The 24412-nt window shown below is 41.1% G+C and overlaps 1 protein-coding gene across 2 annotated transcripts; it reads left to right on the forward strand.

Annotated features, from left to right (window-relative positions):
• The first annotated feature begins 723 nt into the window (after nucleotides 1-723).
• map2k7 (mitogen-activated protein kinase kinase 7) lies at nucleotides 724-19434 on the forward strand. Of its 2 annotated transcripts, XM_038713823.1 has the most exons (13): nucleotides 724-926; nucleotides 2881-2928; nucleotides 6341-6485; nucleotides 7061-7127; nucleotides 8468-8581; nucleotides 9784-9903; nucleotides 10106-10213; nucleotides 10302-10481; nucleotides 10712-10792; nucleotides 11490-11632; nucleotides 11868-11913; nucleotides 12016-12151; nucleotides 18439-19434. In XM_038713823.1, the coding sequence occupies exons 1-13, from the start codon at nucleotides 803-805 to the stop codon at nucleotides 18486-18488; spliced, it is 1362 nt and encodes a 453-aa protein (XP_038569751.1). In that variant the 5' UTR covers nucleotides 724-802; the 3' UTR covers nucleotides 18489-19434. The 2 variants fall into 2 exon arrangements, with proteins under 2 accessions (XP_038569751.1, XP_038569752.1); XM_038713824.1 differs by lacking the exon at nucleotides 2881-2928 and having other exon boundaries at nucleotides 726-926.
• The last annotated feature ends 4978 nt before the right edge of the window (nucleotides 19435-24412 follow it).

Genomic DNA, 24412 nt, shown 5'->3' on the forward strand with positions numbered 1-24412 from the left:
AAACAGCTACCAATGAATATTTGGCAATTTATAAATGATTAATTGGTGATGAAAATAGTTGTAGAATAATTTTACATCAATCGACTAAATTCTTCATAACAAATCATGTCAGCTTTATTTGATTTAACCATTTGCTTGACCTAGGTGTACTGCAGCAGTTCCCTGCAGTACTGTACTTACAGTACTCTTACTGGGCTACGTATGGCTCAGCTTTCATTGCGCTGTAGGTGTTAAAAGTTAACATGATTATACGTTTGAACATCTACAGTTATTTAACAAGTGGAAAAAACCACATCTGCTGATGAAGACCCTGTGATATGGTCGAAAGTGCCAGAACAGTCAAGCTCAACTTTTAATCCTACAGATGCACAACGCTGTGCAAAGTTTGTACGTCTAGAGTTCCTTTGTAAGTGAACAAACTCATTCCTTTGCTGCATTCCTTTGCGTCATATAACTGACAGCTCCGGAACAAGCGAGTAAGAGGACCTTGAGTAGAGATAATTATGTAGTAAAGGTTTTCAAGGTTAAGGATTAACTGTCTGTCTCAGTAGGTCTACAGCTGGACTTTTTAGTTCCCCTATTCAGATCCCCTTAAGAACAGGTACCCTGGCTCCTTAATAATCCCACTTGTATAAACTAGGTAAATGACTATTATAACTATTGACTGTAAATATGTGTGACTCTATAATATGTGTGTAATGTGTGTGTTTTCAGTCAGTGAGTGTGCTGCTGGCCCTGCCTGATCGCCAGAGAGGGGAGTCGAGAGCTCTGCTGAGAACTACATGGTGCTCAATTTTTCAAGATGTCGTCGCTGGAACAGAGGCTGTCGCGAATCGAGGAGAAACTAAAGCAGGAAAATGAAGAATCTCGCCGGAGAATCGACCTCAACATCGACATGAGTCCACAGCGATCTCGTCCGAGGCCGAGTGAGTGTCCACCGGGGAGGACCGGGGAGTCGGTAACGGCCAGAATAGCGGGGGGAAAGATCGGAGAGGCGGAGGGAGGGAGAGGAGTGGGGGTGTTATGTTGCGCCTAGCTACTAAATGCTAACAGGCTAGCTACATAAACAAACACCGACTGAGCTTGGTCGGCTGATTTTACTGTCAAACAACTTACTTAACTAGTGGAGTAATATACATAGCGAGGAAAACAAAATATTTAAAAATGAAGCGCTGTCATGAAACATCTTGCTTGTTGTCACGTCCCGAAATCTGTTCCGATTCGGTCTTGTCAAACATGCTAAGCTACCACGGTAGCAGCCTGAGTGATAGTCAGTGGCAGGCCCAGCGTCAATCTGAATATGTGATGTAGTTTCCAGCCCGTTTACTAATTATATTACGAAAGTGCCATTCATCCCAGCGTACCCGTGGTTTCGTGTAATTAGTAAGCAGCGTGTTTGCTCGTGACTGCTCCGGCAAAGTCAATTTCTCACTGCCAGTTTGGACCCGTGACGATACAGACGCTAAACTGTGCGAGCTATCACATCAAGCTAACGTTAAACAGACGTTACCGACCGTTGGTCAGGGTGTTTTGTCTTATACACGGATACTACATTTAGAGGTAACATGTCATTCTGCTGCAGACTCGTTGAATAAAATCCTTCACAGTTTTCAGTGAATGTGAAGTGAGTGTTATAATGTTTGGTGAAACAGTAACTTGGGCCCTTCCACCGACTGGAGGAGAAAACTCCCCCCAACTAAACAGCCCGGCTAGCACAGCAGGGGAGTCTGCAACATGCCTGTGCTGCTGACATGTTACATGCTTGACATGTAACACCGAAATACACACTGGAGACAGAAAGCTCTTTATCGTTTTAGCAGTGACATAGTGAACTATGAAATATAAACTGTTCAATATAAGAAACTCTAAGCAGTCACTCAACTGCACAAAGATTATTTCCTACAGAACCTCACTTCTAATGAGCTTTGAGAGAAACAAAAAATGCTCTCAAAAAATGTGTTGTGAGGTTATACTAGCTGCCTGTGAGAATGAGATTGTAATGATGTGTGGATGAGTTAAAGGAAAGGCTGGTGCTATTCTGTATGTTGGTTATTGTCAACAAGTCTCAAGAAAAGACCAAAACCAGCAGTCAATCAATCATCCCCCTGGCTTCTCTAAAAAACTAGTAATACTCCAATACTGGCCAGATTAAGTTGATCATCCATGTGATGCTAGTAAGTTCCAAGCAGTGAGTTATACAAATATTAAATTTGGGAAAAGGAGACCACTGGTATCGGGTCAACACTCAGTATTGGCAGATCATCTGAGTCAAGGCAGCAGTGTTGGAAGAGAAAAGGTTGATTCAGTGCATCCGCATTAAAAACACACCAGTGAGCCACACTGGGTTGCACATTATTTAATTAAAGTGAATATGGGCACTGTAGTTTATTTTGACTGGATGTACACCACCCTGCTGCTGTAAAAACTCACTGGAGTGCCAGAAGTGTATTCATCTGCAGTTGAAAATAGTCCCTGAGAAATATTTAGTCCTGTTTGAGTAACGTCTGCTTTAAACTACAGGGCCCAAAAGTGATTGAGCCTTTTTTTAAATGGAAACAATACATTTGTAACCCATTTTTTTTTGGTTCATGACTTGACTGCTGAGTGCCACAGACAGATGGAGACAGACTAGCGCATTGTTGATCTTGGTCTTTTCATAGGATTTATTGACAATAAAAAATAAAAAAAGATTTCCCCTTATCTCCTAAAATACACTGCTTTTGTTTATGTTTGAAGAAAAGAAAAGGGAATTTATATTGAAGGGAATTTTAGTTTTTTTGTTTTTCTCTGTTATATGATGGAGAGTGTGTGTGCGAGCATCTCAGTAGAACAGTGCAGTAATGTGCGTGCGTGTGTGTATATTTTCTTTCCTCTGTCTAGTCATCGTGATCCAGCTCAGTCCTGCTCCAGCCCCCTCCCAACGTGCAGGTATCATTCAATCCATCACTCTCTCTGCCACTGCAACCCCTCCTCCCCCAACACCTGTGTCCCCCGTTTCACCTCCCATCCCCTCCTCCCTTTATTTTTGTCTATCTTCTTTTTTTTTTTAAACTCATCAGAGAAAAACACAAGTTTACCTTTGTTTTCTCCTGCCATTAAAGCCCAATAGATCCTCAGTACTACTACTAGTATTACTCATGTTTGTCTTTTTAACACTTATATGCACATTTCTTACATCCCATGTAATCAGAGTCTAAAAAGTCTGTGGCAAGTAAAAGTCAGCTCACTCTCTCCAAAAATTATAGGGGCATATTGTGTTTCAGCCAGTCAGACTATATGGTCACATCAAAAAAAAGTAACATATGTTAGCATCAGTTGACAATGTGTATTGTGGTTTCAAAGACATGGATTAACCACAATTTGCCATATAGACTTCAAGTTTTTTTTTTTGTTTTTTTTCCCTTCAAACCTCCTCCCTGCACACACTTACTTTCTTGCTCTGTACCTCAGACCAGTTCCTGGTAAGATTACGTCTGGGTTTAATCCATGTTTGTCAAACAAGTACTGATATTTTAGCCCAGCAGTTCTTTACACCTCCCCTCAAATCACATCTTCTCTCCATCTTTCCATCCCCAGTCCCCCCCTTTGTGTCAGTGGCAGGGTAGTGTTGGTGTGTGTTGATGTTCACAGTGTATGTACGGGCGAGTGTCGGATAATTAACCTTTGTTGTGCTGGAGGCAGAGAAACACGGTGCATGTGGCTTTTCTGCACGACACGATGTTTTGGGTTGTGTTTTGTTTGACACAGTCTCTAATCCAGCATCCCCACTGGTTCGTCTGCAGGAGTGCTGCGAACACTCTGGCTTCTCTTTCTCTCTCTCTCTTTTCGTTGTGTGGCGACTTGAAGACTGTCCTTCCTGTCAGAGTCCAACTGACTGACTTTCAGCTTAGTCTGTGCTATGCAGTTTTGGCTGAACTTCTCAGACTGTTTGATGTCGCTTGTCTGTTATTCATCTTCTGGCATCTCCCTTCTTCCTGTTGCAGCAGCTCTGTGTGAGCAGAAGGCGATGCAGCAGTGCCTGTGATTGTTTATGTCTCATTTCTCCTCGCTCTGTCTGCCTGTCTGTCCTTTCGTCTGTCCATCTGGAGCCAGCCGAACTGGGGAGATGCGACCTGTGCCAAAGACTGCCTGAGTTTTCCTTCCTCGCCATACTAACCCCTCTTCACTAACTGATTCTCCCCTTACAGGCTGATCTATCCGCAGGTGACTCATGGATACGAACACCTGCTGGCACTCTCAGAAGAGCTGCCAACCTGCTACTAAAAAAATAATGATCATAACAGCTGCATGGTCCTCAGTGTTTTGTGAACTGGTTTCAGACATTTAAAAAGTTGAAAAAAAAAATGTGAATTTTATTATAAGTAGTGAATTGAACTCTTAGTAATTAGGGTCCAGAAGCCACTCTTAGTGTTCATAGTCAGGGAGGTCACCTTTCTAGCTGACTTGTCTGAGCATTTGGTTGCATGTCTGGTCTGTGCTAATACTACTTTAGATTGTTTGCCTGAAATTGTTCTCCATTTGAAAAAGAGTCAGTACTTGCACATACACCTGATATTACAATCGGAGTTAAACATGTCCTTGAACGCACAATTTAGTTGTTTATACGGGGCTAGAAGCATGTTTCAGTGCCAGTCAGTTTTAAACTGGATTTTCAATATGGCGTATAAGTCATTTAGGGGTATCAAAAAGACTAAAGGTGGCGCTATAATTGAAGCTCAAATACCGTGGGAAAATCCTATTCATTTCAATGGCATTTTGAACCAAAGGACATTTTGCCTCATAACTACGCGCCACTACATCACACATTCATAAACCTTTTGTCTACGTGTTTGGGGGATACTGTCTATTCGTAAAGTATAGGACACGCTTCTGTGCGATGACGTTTTCTTTTCAGTAAATCGTAAAAACTGAAAAAGCTATTTTAAAGAACTCCTCCGAAGCGGCAAGTCCAATCGACACCAAACTTGGCACAGACAATCTCTGGACCAAGCTGATAAAAGTTAGTGCTCCCCAGATTGATACGCGAAAAACTTTCAGATTTGTAAGCTAACAAATGTGTGCGCCTAACGCTCTAAACAAGAAGTGATGTCTTCTCTTAAGTTAGGGATGTCCTATGATCACCAAACTTGGGGACCTTATGTGGCACGCCTTCCCAAGGGGCTGTATGAAATTTGGTGTCAATCGGCCTCCAGGTGGCGCTATTAATCGTATATCAAATAACACTCCCATAGAAATACATTAATTTTATCTCCGTAACCGCAAGTCCCTTAAATGTCAAACTCTGATTGTTTATTCAATTATTAATTGTTCGACTTGCACGGCCTCCGTGGGGCGAGTGGTGCGGCTGGTGCTGGGGGGCTTGGACCCCGCTTACAACTGTTTGCAGTTCTAGTTACAACTTGGGATCATCACTTCTGTCTGTTGCACTCACCAAAAGAATCTCTAGGATTGGGAACACATTACTAGGTTGTGAGACATACCCAGGGAAGCCAAACTTATTTGGAAGAGAAAACAAAGGCGAACAGTTAAAATATTACTTGTCCATTACATTTCACAAACCTGGTTCAAGAACTACAGCGCTTGCTGTAGTTGTGCACACAGTTTTCCTGTATATTGAGGGATTATTAACAACATTACAGGTGTGCTCACTTTCGTTTTACCTCCAAATAAACTGTTGGTTTGTTTAAAAGCTATATGATCGACTCACTGCCCATACTTGTTTCCCTGCTCCCCGTATGTTTTGTAATGTGAGATCTCACTTTAGTGAGTACAGTTGCTATCATACTTACATAAAACCAATGGCTGCCCACGTCCCTAAACTGTACCTCCCGGGCTACGGGCTAACTCTGCGCTGTCTCTCCCTGCCTGAGAATGGTGTTGCTTTTGCTGTGAGATAACCATCCTGTTAACATTAGATCAGCGAAACAAAAACAAAGCTGTGACGTTGGGGAAATAAAAACAACAAGTTCATATGCTGGTTAAACACTACGGATCTAGATCGCAGGGCTGTAGTAAAAGAACTCTTTGACTTTGCCAAGGCCACTTTCTCCTGGTGTCTCATGGGAAATACATTTTAGTTAGTACTACACAGCGTATGATAGATCACATACTTAATTCATCAGACACTTAGATTTAGTCAGTGTGTGTCCAAATAATAAATGATCTCTGTTGGTGCACAACAGCTTTAAACCACTTAAATAATGGAGTCAATGAAAATGCATGATTAAACATAGCCATCTTACACCTTGTGGCATGCTGGCCTCTGGTGCGAAACTGTGCTCTTTGTTCTGTACTCCTGTCTGTGTCTAATGTGTCATGCAACCCCCCCCCACCACCACAGCGCTCCAGCTGCCACTGGCCAACGATGGAGGCAGCCGTTCATCATCTTCAGAGAGTTCGCCTCAGCACCACCCCTACCCCAGCCGCCCGCGACATATGCTGACCCTGCCCACACCTCCGTATGGCCTACAGAAGAGCCTAGAGAAGTATGGACACAATGCTGATGTTCATCTGAGCAGTGATTAACAAGAGAACTGTATTCGCATAACTGTCATCTGACAACAGCAAACAAGTTGATGTGGCATCAGTAAACGCCTCTTTGTGTACAGCATAGAATTGTAAGATGGTGGTAAAAGATTGTTGATTTTAAAAAAAGATATTCAATACATTTTTGGTTTTGAAATAAATAATAATAATAACCTTTCTGTGAACATAGACACACATGCACAGATATCCACACAGGGTGAGTGAGTGTACTGTTTAAAGTACAGAGGAATAATTATTGGGTAAACATAGAGAGACAAAACAGATTGACTGTGATTTTACATATATATTTATGTATTATACCACTGGGGTGTGAGCAGAACGTTACACACAATGGATCTGCATGCAGAGTGTGTGTGGGTAGAAGAGATGTACAGAAGCACACACACTGCATCCATTTATGAGTCAGAAGTCTCTCTCTCATCTCGCTGTGGACTTTTCACACTGAAACTTACTTCATGTGGCAGTAGCGCTCCCTGACTGTGTGTGCCGCTGTGTGTGTGGTTTGTCCCCACAGTGCTGAGATTGACCAGAAATTGCAGGAGATCATGAAACAGACGGGTTATCTGAAGATCGACGGTCAGGTGAGATGTGCACACGGAGTCACATGTTGAGTTTTTTTCTGGTCTGTAAATGTTAATCCCTCCCGCATGTCATAAATTATATTAACTGAAAAACAGTGATAATGTAGCAACACATCCTATGTCTTCTTCTGTTGACCTCTATTGGTGTCCAAAAACTATTGAAAACACATGAGTGAGCCACACTGATGCTTCATTACAATGATCATGGGCACTGAGGTTTAGTTTGAATCGATTTCCAGATGCACCGTCCTGCTGCTGTATATAATCGCAAGGGCAGTAAATGTGTATTAATCCACAACAATTGCTCCATTAGCTCCTGTTTGAGTAACATTTGCTGCAAACTACAGTTGCTTTAGGAAATAACTTTAAAAGAAACTAAAACTACATATTTGTGACTTGTTTTCAAATATTTACATCTCCAGTAGGAACCGATGGGGTGGCGGCTGAGCACTCAAATGGGGGAGTTGGGTGTTGCAATTTCTTGCGACTTGTTGACAGTTACAAAATTATAGAATAAACTAGACTCACTTATATTGCTGACATCAAGACATCACTTTACACAGTCTTAAATTATTTTTTATCACACTTTTTTTAACACTTCTTTGTTCTCATCAGCATTCAGTAAGAAAGAATAAAATCTAATTCATTATGATGAGAATGCAGGCAGGCTATGAAAGCAAACATCTGTACCGCTGAAGTCTCCTTGAGCACTGCATTGAATCTCTATCAAGGCATTTTTTTTATCTCTTTGACAATAAACAGAATATTATTAAAAACTCAAAAACTGTGTTGCTTTTATCTACCAAGATAAAATCGAGGACAGTGACTACGGGTTGGCCTCATTTTGTTTGTTTGTTTTTCCTCCCTCGTGCAACCTTCAGGTCCAGTATCGCAGTTAGTGCCATTCAGGGTTTGAAGATGCTTGAGAAAGAGATTTGACTCATCGCTGCACTCCAGATTGTCTTTACTTCCTCTCATTAGCCCTGAAGGGTTGTTACATCATGCACCCAGTGAGATGTTGTTCACAGCATCTCAGTCACCAGTGGTTTAATTTTAACAAAGCAGGGAAATGATGCATCTTCCCACTGTGTGCTGGTGTTCTCAGACATGGCCAGTGGGGGAGCAGCTTAATTACACATCAAAACATTTGTTAGTAAATGGCCCAGAGGGAGTTCAGTGTTGCTTTACGATGCAGAAAGTCAGACCTGGCCTCTTTCATCTATTTTCGGCTCAAAGAGTCAGCGTAGAGACAAAATTTAGTTAACATTTTAACCGATAAAAATATCTTAAGCATGATCTGAAGTCTTATTCTGTGTTTGTGCTTCCTCATCTGTCCACAGCGGTATCCAGCCGAGGTGACGGACCTGATCAGTGAGGGGGAGATTGGCAGCGGGACCTGTGGACAGGTCTTCAAAGTACGATTCAAGAAGACCGACCATGTCATCGCTGTCAAAGTAAGAGCCTCCTGCACTCACACATTTATCAGTATTTCCTTTCCTCGGGAAGCCAGCCTGCTAAAATGAGTATCCAAAGTTTGTAACGAGTCATTTATTCCTTTTTGTGAAATCAATTCTTGAAACATTTTGGCGTTCCTACGCTTATATGTAAAAGGAGAAAAATGTTTTATTTCCCATGCCATAGGTTTGATTTTTAAAGTGTCCCATTAGTATCACCTGCTGTGGCTAGTTGTTCTGGGATCCACAAATACACACGGGACAGAATCTAGACACTGACAGAAAATAATAACATAAGGAATACAGAATACATAAAAATATTTAAGTATTAGTCATTAATAACACAGTTAGTTTAAAACAGGACTGAATTAGTACATAACCCAGAAAGAGATTTGAGACATGATTAGAACGCTTTTCATTAGATCATATTACCTAAATTAAATGTCAATTGCAGTTTGAAGCTCTTTCTGTAAATAATGTATTTGATGGGGGTTGGAGTGTCTGTACAGAACTGAATTTCAGATGTTTGGGAAGACATAATTCACTAAAATTAATTTATATTAATGATTTTTAGCATTGCTTTTATACTGCTGGTTTTTGGCTAGTGTATTTAAGCAGTCTTAGAAAGAATTCAAGTTCACCTACGGAGATGGGTTTCCTGAAACAACAACATACTTATATATAATAATATGAGCTTTGTGTAATTATTATAGTTATTTGTGCTTTACTAATTCTGTGTGATTGGTCTGCCAATGCTGTGATGCTGAACAACTCAGGTACATCCCATCATTTTCGTCAAGCTGTGGCTTATTTTCAGAAAATAAGAAAATGTCCCTACAGGGACCATAAAGACTTGAAGTAAACTCTCAAAGACCAGTCAGCGTGATCAGAACACAGGAGGAGCTTGACACCCAGCCTGACTTAGCGCTCTGATTTTCTGTTGTGCTTTAATTGCGACTAGTTTACCAACACAGTGGCAGTAATAACCCCACATAACAACCCTTCTATTTAAGAGATGGCTTAATTGTAGCTGTCCGAGTTGTTTAACAATTAGGGAGTCCCTCAGCTCACCAGAGGAGTCTTTGTGTTGTGATTTCCTAATGGCTTGTTTTTTAACATGCACACCCGCCGTGGTGTGTGTTTCATACATTCAAATTTTGGCAGGAATCTTACATGTCTCTTTTTTGTGTGTGTGTCACCAGCAAATGCGTCGTACAGGAAACAAGGATGAGAACAAGAGGATCCTGATGGACCTGGATGTGGTGCTGAAGAGTCATGACTGCCCTTACATCATCCAGTGCTATGGCGCCATAGTAACCAACGTGGGTTTCTCCAAAATACTTTACATACATTAACTACAATACAATAGTAGTCCTTCACCAGCTAAAAGACAGACTTGGGTTTATTTTTATATTTGCACCCAGTGTGACTGCTTTTACATATTTCAGTAAGCTCCCCTGTGGTACCTCCTGAAGTGTGCTGGTAAATGCTGGATGTTGAATGTGTGTTTGTGTGCGTGGTCAGACGGATGTATTCATTGCCATGGAGCTGATGGGAACGTGTGCTGAGAAGCTGAAGAAGAGAATCCAGGGCCCCATTCCAGAGCGAATCCTCGGAAAGATGACTGTGGCGGTAAGAGGAAGAAACACAGATGGGAACTCTGCTCACGTGATTGTTTGATTGATTGCTTATGGACTCGCTCTGTGTGTTTCTGCTCCAGATAGTGAAGGCGTTGCTGTACCTGAAAGAGAAACATGGCGTCATCCACCGGGACGTCAAACCCTCCAACATCCTCCTGGACGATAAAGGTCAGATCAAACTGTGTGACTTCGGCATCAGCGGACGCCTCGTCGACTCCAAGGCCAAGACCCGCAGTGCCGGCTGTGCTGCCTACATGGCGGTGAGTGAAAGCTCACACACACTACACTCAAAACACAACAAGTATCTCACACACAAAGTTCTCACATCCTGTCTGTCAGCCAACATGTTTGTGTTTGTGGCCTTACCAATATATTTGAACACAAGACATAAATGGATACAAACAGATGCAATCAGAAAATATCCCAGTTTAAACATGATACACACATGTATTCCCTAAACAGAGTCTTGCCTGTTTTTGTTTTCTTGCAGCCTGAGAGAATAGACCCTCCAGATCCCACCAAACCTGACTATGACATCCGAGCAGATGTGTGGAGCCTTGGCATCTCTCTGGTAAAACTACTTTTATTTTCTTACCAGGAAAGAAGTGCACTCGTTTTCAAAGTGGGTGCAAATGTGTCAAAATGGAAGATACCATTGTAAAGTACTAATGCTAAGATGTATTAGGTGGTGGCAAACATTTCGAGGGCAGTAATTACAGTAATGCCATGGTTCACATCACGCTCTCTGTTGTCAGCATGATGTACTGACCTCAGACCAGTTTTTAAAACCGGAGCTTGCTGGCTAAGCATGAACTGCTAGCCCTGTTTGAAAACCATTATGAAAGAGGATTTTTTTTTTTAATATGGGGATGTTTTGTCTCATCTGAATTTCCCACTGTAGCTTCATCTATTATTCTACAGCTGTCAACAGAGACATGAGTGGTTACCCGAAACACCCCAGACTAAATAGTTCCAGGAAACAGCCTCAGGAACTAATCTAGGGAACTGAAAGTACCTGTGTCTCCACCGCATCTGAAGAACGGTGAACATTAGGCAGATAGTCCAGTAATGAATGAAAAAACAATGGTTTGAGCAACAAAGTGAGTTCGATTTTTGTCAAATTACTGACAAAACCTGCTTGAATCTAGTTGTACACAACTGTAGAGTTACTATATTGTGTTATTTATTTAAACAGTCTTTTTCCAAACAAGTGTAGCGTTTATTTCCATCATTGACAGTGGATGTTAATGGGTTCTTGTGTCTTGTAGGTGGAGCTGGCCACAGGACAGTTTCCGTACAAGAACTGCAAGACAGACTTTGAAGTTCTGACCAAAGTGCTGCAGGAAGATCCTCCTCTGCTTCCCCTCGGCATGGGCTTCTCCCTTGACTTCCAGTCCTTCGTCAAAGACTGGTGAGTACAAATCTCACTCTATGTAACTGATGCTCACAGACTGCAGTCCAGCTCTCAGGTCATCAAGTTGCTTTTCTCAGGCTTATGATTAGTTAGTTATTGAGTGTGGGTGTTGTTGTCAGTGTTTTATTTATTATCATGTCACTTGCTGATACACTTTTATATGAAGCAAATTAAATTTATTATTTAAAAATCACTCATTGCAGCTTCACTTCATGTGTGTGTCTGTCCACAGCCTCACAAAGGATCACAGAAAAAGGCCAAAATACCACCAGCTGCTGGTAAGACACCAAGCAACAAACATTTCGTTGAGATTTCCCAGAAATAAATAATAGTCACGTAACTAAACTGTCTCCCTCTCGCTGTTTCTCTTCCTCGTCCAGGAGCATAGTTTCATCCGGCGTTACGAGGTGCTTGAGGTGGACGTGGCCGGCTGGTTCCAGGCGGTGATGGATCGCACCGAGTCGCCTCGCAGCAGCCAGTGTTACAGCCATCAGCACCAGCTCCACTCGCTCTTCAGTAGGTAGCCTAGCCCAGCCTGGCGTTAGCTTAGGCTGACGCTAGTCTAGTCTAGCTTTAGCTTTGCCAAGCCCAGACTCAGTCTGTCCTAGTCTAGCCCAGCGTTAGCAGCTAAGCCCAGCGTTAGACCCAGTCCGCCTGTCCATCTGTCCACCGGAGAACCTGAAGAGCCTACAGAGGAGGGGGGAGGACTCTGGCTTGACAGGTGGAGTGATGGACGGATCAATGGATGACACAGGTGTTTCTCAGTGTGTTGAATCTGGACAGGCAGACATGGGAGGGTGGGAAGAGGAAAAAAGGTTCACGCTGCAGTTAGCTTCATTCATTCACACACTGTCGCGTCTTGTCACACTATCCTTTCACGTCACGTCACGGTGTGTGTAACAGCCACACACTCACTTTCATACAAACTGTGTGTATCTTGCATGTGTTTCTACAGTAAAAAAAAAAAACTCGGTAGTTTTTCATCTTCATGTCCGTCTACAACATTGATCCATTGGATCCGTCAACAGAGTAGTCACTACACACTGGAAGAAAGCATCTGCTACATTAGCAAACATTAATCTCTCTTGTACATAAACATTATGGAGGACACAATGTCCGGTGCAATTATGATTCTTCAGGTGTTTCTACTATCACACATTCTCAGGGTGTGTGTGTGTGTGTGTGTGTGTGTGTGTGTGTGTGTGTGTGTGTGTGTGTGTCACAGGTGGTTAGTAGTGAGATTATGTTTCCATGTCATTTCTTCACCTTCACACTACAGCTGTAACACACAAACAAGAATGAATTCATAATGTTGGCTGTCCTTCATTTTTAACATGTTAGGATAGTAATCCTCATTAACTTTGATATGAAATACGTTTAGATCACCCATTATTGTATTTAGCAGCTGCATAATTGGAAAACAAACACAATGAAAAAGAATAACAAAAAAATTAGTGTTGCATTCTAGCTTTGTACAAAAGGACATTTTAGGATTTTGTTGTGTGTTCATAATGACTTAGATGAACTTAAAGAGTGTTACAGGAGATGGAGGGAAACGAAGAAGAGCAAAGATGAGTTAGAAAGGTGGAGTGTCCGACTTTCTAGAAGTGTGCGTGAGAAAAGAAAATCGAATAAGAGGGGAGGTGAATAACTGTTACTAATGTGAGAAACAAGAGAGAGGTTGGAGATTAAAAGTGGGGGCAGAGTGCTTTTTTTTCATTGAGAAGGCAAAGAACAGGAGCTTGTACAAAGAATATGTGCTGTATGGGGTAGAGCTTGTGGAGCATTTCTTTACTTCACTCTCTCTGTTTGTCTACCTCTTCCTCTTTGTCCACCGCTCTGTCTGCCTCTGTTTTTAGTGTGACATAGAGCTCCACAGTGTTACCAAACCAAAGGCTTGTTGTTGGTGGAGGCCAAGAGATTTAGACCTGCCCCTGCAAACATTTCAGTTTTTAGAAACTAGATCCGGGGTCTCAAACTACCAGGCCAGGGGCCAGACCTGACCCACAAAGTCATAAAGCAGCTATCATTTTTAGAATTCATTCAAAAATCTGCCTCACATATCAGTTTTCTATTTTTGTCTTTTAGGCCTGAAGTAATCATTTACTTTTTCCAGGGGTTCAACTTACAATATTTTTTTATTGATCACAGTCAAAGCAGATCAAAATGTCAGACTGTCATGTTTCCAGATTATCAGATTAAGACAAGTCAGTTTGCTATCATTAACAAAGAAAAGCAGCAAATCTTCACTTTTTAAATACAGCTGATCAAGTAATCGTACCTACCTACCATACTGTAAGAGGAACACCGCCTAGATTTGGCAAAACACACCTAAATGACACCAAAATGGTAGTTTCAAAACCCAAAAGAACGTTTGACCTGGAGCACAGACAGTTTCCAGAGACCGGAACAATTGATTATGTTTCCGTGGAGTTTAATTTGACTGTTTCCTGTCTCATCTGTAAGGACAAAGCTGCCGTTCTCTGGGAGCCTGAATCGACATTACTTTGGAGTTTCTTATCCCACCAGCAGAAAACAACCTGGCCCGTGGCCCCCAGTTACTTTGAGACCCCTGAACTAGAGGATTGTGAAGATAAAATTGAGTGTGTCGCGCTTGATAAACCAGGCACACCTGAACTGGTCTGTGTGTGTTTGAAATTGTGATGTATAGATGTACGTAATGAGCGCAGGTCACTGACTGCCTCGCCTCTTGCAGGGCCACAGCCAAAGCCTGCTAGATTTGCAGACTCAAACCTCCTGCGCCCTGTCACACACCAAACCAAATCACTGCTAGACACAGAGAACTGAGGCCTGGCAAAAATAGAGAGAGGAAACTGTTAAGTGTCAGAGAGCGAGAGAGAGAGAGAGCAGGAATATTGTCAAGATGGCAGAAAAGATGAGTGAAAATCAAAACAACAGGAAAACGAGAGGAGATGACTGAGTGAGGTGAGAGGGAAGACGGGGAGTATTTAGGAAAGTGGAATGGAAAGTTTAAAGAAAAGTCAGAGGCAAACTGGAGATAGTTGACAGGAAGTGAGTGTGTAAAAAGGAGAGAGGAAACAAGGGGAAGAACAACCTCAGTTCCACAAAACTGCAGAGCTCTGAGGCTAGCTGGTTACTGTAAAAAGCTTTCATGGTGTTACACCAACCTACCATTTATGATGTTAGTGAGTGAGTAAGTGTGTCGTGTTTGATGTTTACTGTTCTGTTCAAACGATGTTATTTATTTACATTGCTGCTGCTGCTGCTACTTTTTTATTATTGCTTTAGACGCTGCTGTCACTTATTTTCCCCAAAGGACAAAAAAAAAATACTTTATTCTTTTTCTTTTAAGCCAAATAAGTAAAATAATGCAATGTCAACACGTTACCAAATACAGAAGAGCAAGTCTGAAGAGGGCAAACGCAAGTGAGCAATGGTGAGATGGAGTAGTAGAAGAGAGAGTGCAGGGAGGTTGGCTTCACAAAAAGTACTCACACCACACACCTCACCTCAAATGTAGCTGTACGTGTAAAGTAGTTAATCATTTATATCCCGACGTCACACTAAACTCTGTACAGTGTAGATAAGACCTGAGGGGATGTCTGTCTGTCCAGATGCTTTTTGTTGCATCCATCCTTTACTCCGTCCATCCGTCCCTCCATCTGTCCACAGGTCGCCTGCAAGCTTGACAACCTTCACAGTTCTCACCAAAGGTGTCCACAACTCAACTAAAATAAGAAAGAGCGATGTTGTTATTCTTCTGACTATTGTTATTGACATTATAATTGATTACTCTCAGCTATGATATATATGAACTCTCTCTATAGCTAGTGGGGGGGGGCACTGTAGTGTAGCAGTGCCGTGTGTGTGAGTGTGTAAGTGTCATATTACTGTACAGGGGGAGACTATTGCACTAACACACGACAAGGGCTCAGCAATGAAACCAGCCGGCTCATCCTTCTCCTCAGTCAATCCGCTCACTCGGGGCCCGTATCACTGAGGGCTGCCGGGCTCCACCGAACATTAGCGAGCCTGGACAACTGGTATCACACAGCTGGTTATCGACTGGCTCCGTTTGTGCTGGGTTTTCCAATCCAGCTAATCCAATTCATAATCGCATACCAATCAGTTTTTTTTTTTTTTTTATCAGTCAAACTTAGGACAGCACCCTCCAGTGCCACAGAAGACAGACCTCTGCTGTTGTTGTGTGTAAAAACAGCGGGGTGTCTCCTTTTAAAGACAGCTGGCATTGTGGATTAAGAGCGTTAAAGATTATCTACAGTGTCAGTTTAATTTAGTTTTTTAAATATGCGTCTATAATAGTCATTTATTAGGCTGTTTGTGTGGAAATCTCTTGAATTTCCTTGTTTTTATACCCAGAGTGGGCATGCTTTTGTATAAAATAAAACCTCTTATCTCTGACTTAAGTCAAGGTAACTCTATTGAGACATTTAGCCACTGTTTGTGTGTTTCTTTTTTTGCGTTTTATTACTTGTTACTTTATTGTAAACTCTACTTATGCCCATGTTGGTAAATCTGTCTGAACCATGACTCTGATCCTCTGACCTGCTCCGTTAGCAGTGTAAGTTATCATGGTGATCTCCCCACGCTTAAAAGCGAGCCAGCTTGGTGATACCAGAAAAGTTAAGCCCAAAGATGGCTCAAGTCTCTTGGTGATACAGGCCTCTGAGCAGATGTGACGGCGAGCTGGCACGACTCCGTTAGCTCAGCCTTAGTCGGGTGTTTTAATCTGGAGACCAGCGTGTGACCTGGGACAGATTTAGCTTCCAGCAGTGAACACGGGACTCTTGTTGTTTGGTTGTCCTTCTCCTTTAAACCCCTCCAAATGACAAGATTCAGGGCTGATCATGACAGATCTGCTCATATAGACCTGATTCTGGTGCTTAGCATCCCTCAGTCTGTACTGCTCTGCCAGCACAGACTGAGGTGTACTCATTGGTGCAGTTTCTAAAAAAAAAAAACGTCAGGGAGCCGGGGCGACCCGCTCTCACTACAACGTTCACTGTTCAAAATCTTTACGTGTGACTTAAAACACAAAGCTGGACCCAGTCTCCCACTGTCGACGTCCTCTGTTGTTAAGCTGATGTGTATTTTAAACGCGCACACACTCGCTCTACCGTGCCGTTTGGGCACCTGATTGGGTGACTGTGCCACGCTGCACCTCTGTGGAACCAACCACAAACTAGTCATGCCAGCTTAGCACCTCCTCCTAGGAATGACTGTCGGTGTGTGTGTGTGTGTGTGCGTGTATGTGAGTGTGTGAGGAATCAAAAACATATGATGTTAACCCGTTCTTGCTACTGCCAATAGTGGCTACATGTGAATATTAGCTTGTCAGGTTGGAGGCCAGGGGTCTTGGCATCAAAGGGGCAGCGTGTGTGTGTGTGTGTGGTAAACCCATCTGTAAGTAAACCAAATATCATTTTCACTATGCATTCGTTCAAACCATGTCAGCTTACTTGGACGGGGAACAAAAGCCTCCTGTACATACACAGATTTACGGATAAAGTGGAGTTGGCGACAGTGTGTGTTTTCTTTTCAAGCCCCCTCCCAGTGTGATGAACATCACCGCCTTCAGCTCATTCACAGAGAATAGAGAGAGCAAGAGAGATGTTTTGAATGAGCTGACAAATATTTAAGGATTGTATTGGGGTCGGGATGGGACCGGGGTTAGACTGCGGGTTTGTAGTGTGGGGGAGATACAGATCAATGCTGTAAAGTATATCAATTGCATGTTATTGTCACCGTTGTAACTGCCATTGTTTTGTTTTTTTTGTTTGTTTGTTTTCTTCCAAGACAACGGTTGGTTGGGGTGGGGATGCACAAAACTTTATCCTTATTTATGATTTTTACACATATAGTCTGTATTTTTGTTTTTTGCAAAAATGTTGAATTATGGTGTACTTAGGAAAAGACACACTTTTATTTGCCTTTTTTATGTTCTTTGTCAACTTTGCAATATACTTTTTCACTTTGGACCCATCATTAGTTGTCGAGGAGGAGCTGTATCTTTATTAGCAGACAGTGTTTGTTAGAAAAATGTCTCAACGTCCTGTTTTCCTCTCCTTCATGTGCCGTGTGTCTTTCCTTTCAGTTAGCTGTGTGTGTGTGAGCAGAGAGTTTGTGTGATGTTTATTCGTCTACCAAAAGTCTTTATTGATGGTGATTATTATTATTAGGTTTAGTTTTTTTTTTATGATAATCATGATTACTATGATTACGGTTTTTATTATTATTTTTTGTTGTTATTCAGGGCAAAGATGACACCAAATTGAACAAAGAAATAAATGGGTGATCCCAGACAGCACTGAGAGCTGCACAGTGTTGTCTGTCTCTCTAAAGGTTTCTTTTACTGGCGAGGTGGAGCAATCATTTTTCTCACCGTTACGCTGTAGTGTCTGTCCACCTTATTTAAACTGCCACATAAAGATAACCTCTGAACTGAGAGTCTAGTAGTATTTTTTATTATTATTATTATTATTATTATATATTGTTTTCCTTTGATCAGATATCATGATCGCTTTATTTCTTGTTACCCCAGTGTGGGTCATAAATTGTGTGCTGTTATTTAATTCCCCCCTCCCCTCATCATCCCTGCCCACTGCTTATGGATTTTATTTTTTATTCTATTTTATGATTATTATGTTTTATTATTTCTGGTTTGTCTGATGCTGTAGTAGTGAGCTGATTGGTCAAATGCCAGAGCTTTTTTTTTTTTTCTTCTCTAATGCTGAGACTGTCGTGACTGATGTTGCACTTGTCATGGGTTTTTTAAAGTTTGTTTTTGTTTTGTGTTGCAGATTGTTGTGCAGAGAGAAGAATATTGGGTGTTTTCCTTATTTTCTTTTAAGTCACAGCAGTTCTTTTATCAATCATAGATATGTGACACAGAGCAAGAAGATTATTCAACAGTGTATTTTTTTCACTGATATTTATTTATTGGTCATTTGTATGTTTTTTTTGAAAGGGGGGGTGTTTTTTTGTTGTTTTTATTGTGTATTGCTTTTTTTGTGGGGGCAAACAGGACTCAAGTTAGAGGAGTAGTCTCTCATTGGCATTTTACTATTATATACAAAAAGCAGAATATCGTATTCAACCATCACACTAACGTGCAGTCTATAAAGTAACAGGTTAAAAATCTGACATCCATTGTTTTCTTTACTGTTTACCCTGTCAGAAGGCTCCAACAAACTATCTGCTCATGGTTTAAAGCTGAGTAGCCACCGCATGGTGTATTTGAACTCTAGTGCTATGCTATGAACACAGTTAAAGCTTGTATTTTTTGAAACTTGGATGGTTTTAGGTATTTCAGTTGATGATAGCTACTATGATCGTGGACTGATTGGCTTGTTATTAACCTGCACTCCCTGTTCGCGAGGTGGGACACGCCTGCTTTGAGATATCATTGAGGTTTGTTGCTTGGTTTTTCTAAATGCAGTTCCAAGTCTAGTTTGCATGACTTTGCTAGTTTGCAGGGTGGGGGGAGGATTGACTTCAGTCACCGCTGTTGCAGTTCAAATGCTTCTTGTATGTACGACACCATGGATTTATTGTCTTGACAGTTGTATCAATCGACACAGCTTTACTGCCTGTTTCTATTTCTTTCTCTTTTTTATTTTTTGGTTTGTTTAATTTTGTATTGTTTTTTTTTGGTTGTATTTTCCCCCTCCCCCCCTGAGTCTCATTTCAAACAGAATAAATGCCATTATATTGTGAATACCTCAGGATTTTTTTGGAGAAAAAAAATAATAAAACACTTAAAAATCAAATAAATAAATAAAACTCATAAAAAGGTGGTGTGTCATGGTTGTATTTTTTTTTCCTTTTCATAAAGGTTGCATCGAACAGAAAACATGACGTCAACAAAGCTCCACCAGAGCCACAAATGACATTATACAACTGTTTGTACAACCTTGTAACAAGTAAACTTAACTTCATGTGTAATATCTAAGACTATATTTAATATTCATAAGTTTCACTTCATATTTTTGCTTTCCACAGGTACATATATAAAAATGGCTGCCAAAACTAAAAATGGAAGCATGCCGCTCAAAAATGCTGCACTTCAACTCGTAGTTGTCAGTTTTGGCCACAGTGAGGTGCACTATTCGTCCAGTGTTGGTGTAACAGAGCCAGACAAAAGAGAAAAGTCTGAGAAATGTCAAATCCCTACATGAGAGCCTGCTTAAAATTTTTTTTCAAAACTTCTGCCACTGTTTCTAATAATAAAGTACTTTTGTGGCACCGCAGGTGAGATGATGAAGTGGATCTGGACAAGCAATACTGTGTTTTTGAGTGAGAGGAACTGGACTTCTGCTTTTCTCATTCATCTGAAATAATTCTTGACACTGTAGATAAAATCAGCCCTCTATCCACCAATCACTGGCAGGCCGATGTGCTCAAACACGTCAGAATAAACTCGCAGTCCTGTCCGCACTTTCCCCCCCACTGTGAAATTTACCACAATTTCCTTGCATGACTTGACACGACTCTGCTTTTGCTCCTCGTTCAAACACAACAGCAGATGATACGTATATATTTTTACTGGGTTGACTAACTTGAAATACTTTCTTTTTACTGGTGGGAGTGTTAGAGCAAATACACTGTTGGTGTGTGTATTAAATAAATATGACTGTGATCATCTTACACTGAGGCCATTATGGGGCATGTGAGACAGTTTGCCTGTCCTGAAGCAAGCTGTAGGAGGCTGCCACTAATGAAGTGTTGTAACAACAGACTGTGCCCTGCGGCTGCAGAAAAGAACCAACAGGGTGACAATTGAGTGAAAAAACAAAAGTAGCTGTATAGGAAGATGTGTCTTTAATATTTTATACATTCAGTGTACAGGGGTACTGGTAAAAGATAGGCGAGATAGTTGGATCAAAAGTGGTAGAAGGGGGAAGTTACTTTGTGATTGCAGAAGCTGAAGTGTGGATTTAACTGATAAGGCTTTTGTATCTGAAGCAGGATGGGTGAACCGTTAAATGACTGGTTCAAAACAATACTCACATACCCATGTGTACACTGAAAGCACTATAGTTTGTCATCATCACTACTCCACCACACACAAGGTAGAGGTTATTGTCATTCTCTACATATACAACATTCAGTGTATTACAGGAATACTGCTCCCAAAAAGTTTCATTGTAAGTCAAAATCCAGTCCTCACGTTCTGTGTAAAAATGCATTCAAGTTAAGCAGAAGTTAACATGATGCTTCAGCTGTCTTGAGTTATACAAATTAAATTGGTTATTTTCCAAAGTTGCAGCGTTTGTAGGACATCCTTTTTCTGTGTCTCCTCATTGACTGTTTCCTTTCCAGCGAAGGAATAGATTGTAATTTTGGAAGATACCTGCTAGCTGAACTTTGGAATAAAATATTTGCACAGAAAGAACTGATAACTGAAACTGCTGATGGACTGTAATGGCAATTGAAGACATATTGATGTATTGACAATTTCAATGATTTATGTAACCCCTGGACTCAGAGTGACTCAGGTGGTGATGTGGAAGGAAGAAACAAGACATCTCGTCAAATTGTCCTGTCCAGACCTCAGTGATAACGTGTGAGATGAGATAATGCTGGCCCACGAGTTAAGATAAATAACGCACTCCCTGAGACATCCGGACTGTGAGTCGCTGTGAGTCCATCTGCAGATGATTGAATAAATCCGCAGAAAGACAAATGTTTACTTCAAGTTATTTGAACAAAACTCCCACCACAGGACAGTAAGAATTACTAAAGTGGCCTGCACTGCTTTCAATGTATTGTTTTAAGACAGTCTTATAAAAATGCTGCCTCTGAAACAAGCAGCTGTACCAGCACTAGGACTGAATCAACATGCATCTAAAGTTCATATTGTTTTATGGAATTGCTTCCAATGAAGCCCAGTCATAAAACAAAGAGTATCCTTGCACAGTTTCATTCAAGCTGCCACATGCCAGGCCATCTTTGATGTGTGACAGATTTGAAACAACAGGAGGAGCTGGGCTCAGAATAATGCAGGGTTTACACACAATAGACCACACCTACCTCCACCTCTCTGCTCTGCAGCCTTCTCTCTTTCTGGAACCCTTTTTTCTCTTTCTATCTCTTTCTCCCCACTCTCTGACCATATATGGTAGGAAATTAAACTTAAAGCTCATTGGTGGATGGGAGACGAAGTGCAGGTGGACAATTCCCCTTGTTTGGGATATGTTGTGGTGACACACTAACACGTATTTGAATATTTTGTTGTCAAGTAAATAAAGGTTAGTCTTTAATTTGTTTTTCAGGGAGGCTATGATAACAGCAAACAAGTGCAAAGATGTTATTGCACTGTATTTACAGGCTTACATTGGACCCATTGACTTCTCACTAAAACCATTAAAACATAAACACATATGGTGAGACGCCATGTTGCAGTTTTACATGTTGGTTTACCCTCTTTACATTCCTCTCTCCACAGCCAGTTGTGGCTCCAGTTGCAGGTACCGACGGGAATCTGCATTCCTACACACACACACACACACACACACACACACACACACACACACACACACACACACACACACACACACACACACACACACACTATACTACCAACACTATCTGACCAGAGGGCTGTTTCACAAAACAAAGATAGTTAAGCCGGGATTTTCCAGATATCTTGGAATTAAGTCTTGGTTTCACGAAAGCTGTAACACATAAGTTACCATGGCGATTTATTCTGTGCCGCTAGCCTGCTCCAGACCAGGCTTACAGCCAGGCTTAGTTAAACCAATGTGTTTTGCATATTTTTCATTAGCCTGTATTAAAATAGCAGTTTGTGTTTATAAGGTTTCATAATTGGAGAAGACGCCTGCACCATACTTTGCACACAACGAGCATCAGCGGGTAGGGTTACGTGGAATGGAAGCACGTGTAAAGAAAAATTATAAATAAAAGAAAAAGTAACTCGGGTACAGTAATAAACCAGCGTTAAGAAAGTGTGGCAGCCAACAGTGGACCGACTGAATGTGTGAGTAGCTAAAAATATCACTGCTCTTAAATGAAACTGTCATAATTGTAATGTTATATTGAGCCTTAAAAGTGTATGGCACACGCACTATATAGGAGATACATATAGGCCTATACAATTTTCATTAGGTTTCATAATTGTATAATACTCCCAAATTACAACAAGGGAGAGGACACCACAATGTTTTTTGACCTGTTTTTTTTCTCCCTGGGATCATCTGCTACAGCTTGGGAGAGAAAACAATGATTAATACATTATGCTACAGTCATGCTTACACTGTGGATTTCTTTTTTTTTTTAATATTATGTGCATTTTTTCATCATAAACCTTATTTAAACACAGTGAGTAACAGCGAATAAAGTATGCTTCACACGTCTTTAATGGGTTTCAGCATCAATGAATCTGTGATTCGTGTGGTCTCTTGAAGAAAGCTGTAGACGCTCATTTATCTGAATTACTTACACCTGGCTTGACATAGTCGCACCTTCTGAGCCTGGTTTGACCTTTGTGAAACTGATAAAGCCAGGATGCGCTGATCACACTAAGTCAAGCCTAGCTTTATCTCTTATCCTGGATTTCTAATTTCTGCTTTTGTGAAACAGACCCCTGATGCTCGGATCACACAGCAGATAATCAGAGACTCTCTTCCTACAGTAACCATGTCTCAACATATACACACTACATAAACACTTTCCCTCCTTCTGTGTGTAACTTACAGTAGGTTAGGCGGTTCATGTTTGCATTTTCATTTAATTGACAATGAGCTCCTCAATCAAAGATGATTTTAAATACACCTACTAAAAAAATTAGAAAATCAATTTGTGGCGGTTGATAATTATCCAAATTATAGGCTAATGATGAGAAACTCTGCTTCACCCCCAAACAAATCGTCTCTCCCGACTTTTTAACTAACATTACATTCAACAGCAGCAAGGAGTGTCTTATGAAGTGCATAGCCTAGGCCTAACGTTTCTTAAAACCACCGGCTGAAATAAAAAATAAAGCAAGTAAATCCCGACTTTTAAACAGCGGTCTGCACATGTAGCCTATATTATCAGCGGACATGAACAACATAAAGTCCGGCGCCGGTGAGCTGCCGCACAGTCGTGGATTCACGTCAAGGATGGTGCGTTCAGTAACGAGTAACGCAGAGTTACTTGCCTTCGTTAGTAGTCATAATATTACTGTTTTAGAAAAGCAATTAGTTACATTACTAGTTACTGTGGAAAATACCTAATATTATTACAGCAACGCGTTACTGCCCAATACTGTAGGACTAGTCCAGTCTATAAAATGTCAGAACATACTCAAAATTATCAAGAGCCTGAGGTGCGTCTTCAAATTGCTTGTTTTATACTACCAAACCAACAAAATCAAAGGAAATTTAACTTCAATTTATAAAACAGAGAGCAATAGCAAATCCTCACATCTGAGAAGCTGTACACAATCATTTAGGTTTATAAATGACCTAAACTATTAATCGATGAAAATTGTTGCCGTTTGTTCCAGCGCTAATAAAATGCATTTCTTTTCCTATGCATTACTATTTGTGACTGCCATCTTCTGTATAAGTATCTTAAGGGACGTAACAGTGAGCCCGGTCCATCCTGCACAATAATAAACCTTATGCTGCCGTCAGTGCACACAATGAGACATATCTAACAAAGGGATGACAGCATTTCCTGGACTACACGGCTCACAAATACACAACGCGCCCCATCTCCTCTTATCCTGCGCTTCCTCCTTTTTTAAAGTAGCAAATGAACAAAACACTG

The sequence above is a fragment of the Micropterus salmoides genome, unplaced genomic scaffold, assembly GCF_014851395.1.
Source record: "Micropterus salmoides isolate LMB-PRFRI ecotype aquatic unplaced genomic scaffold, ASM1485139v1 Ms_hic_scaffold_12, whole genome shotgun sequence".
Classification (NCBI taxonomy): domain Eukaryota; kingdom Metazoa; phylum Chordata; class Actinopteri; order Centrarchiformes; family Centrarchidae; genus Micropterus; species Micropterus salmoides.

Coding starts and splice junctions, on each gene's coding strand:
- map2k7 (XM_038713823.1), top strand. CDS start 803: ATGTCGTCGCTGGAACAGAGGCTGTCGCGAATCGAGGAGAAACTAAAG. Junction 11,914..12,015: donor CAAAATACCACCAGCTGCTG/GTAAGACACCAA, acceptor TTCCTCGTCCAG/GAGCATAGTTTCATCCGGCG. Junction 12,152..18,438: donor CCAGCTCCACTCGCTCTTCA/GTAGGTAGCCTA, acceptor TTTGTGTTGCAG/ATTGTTGTGCAGAGAGAAGA.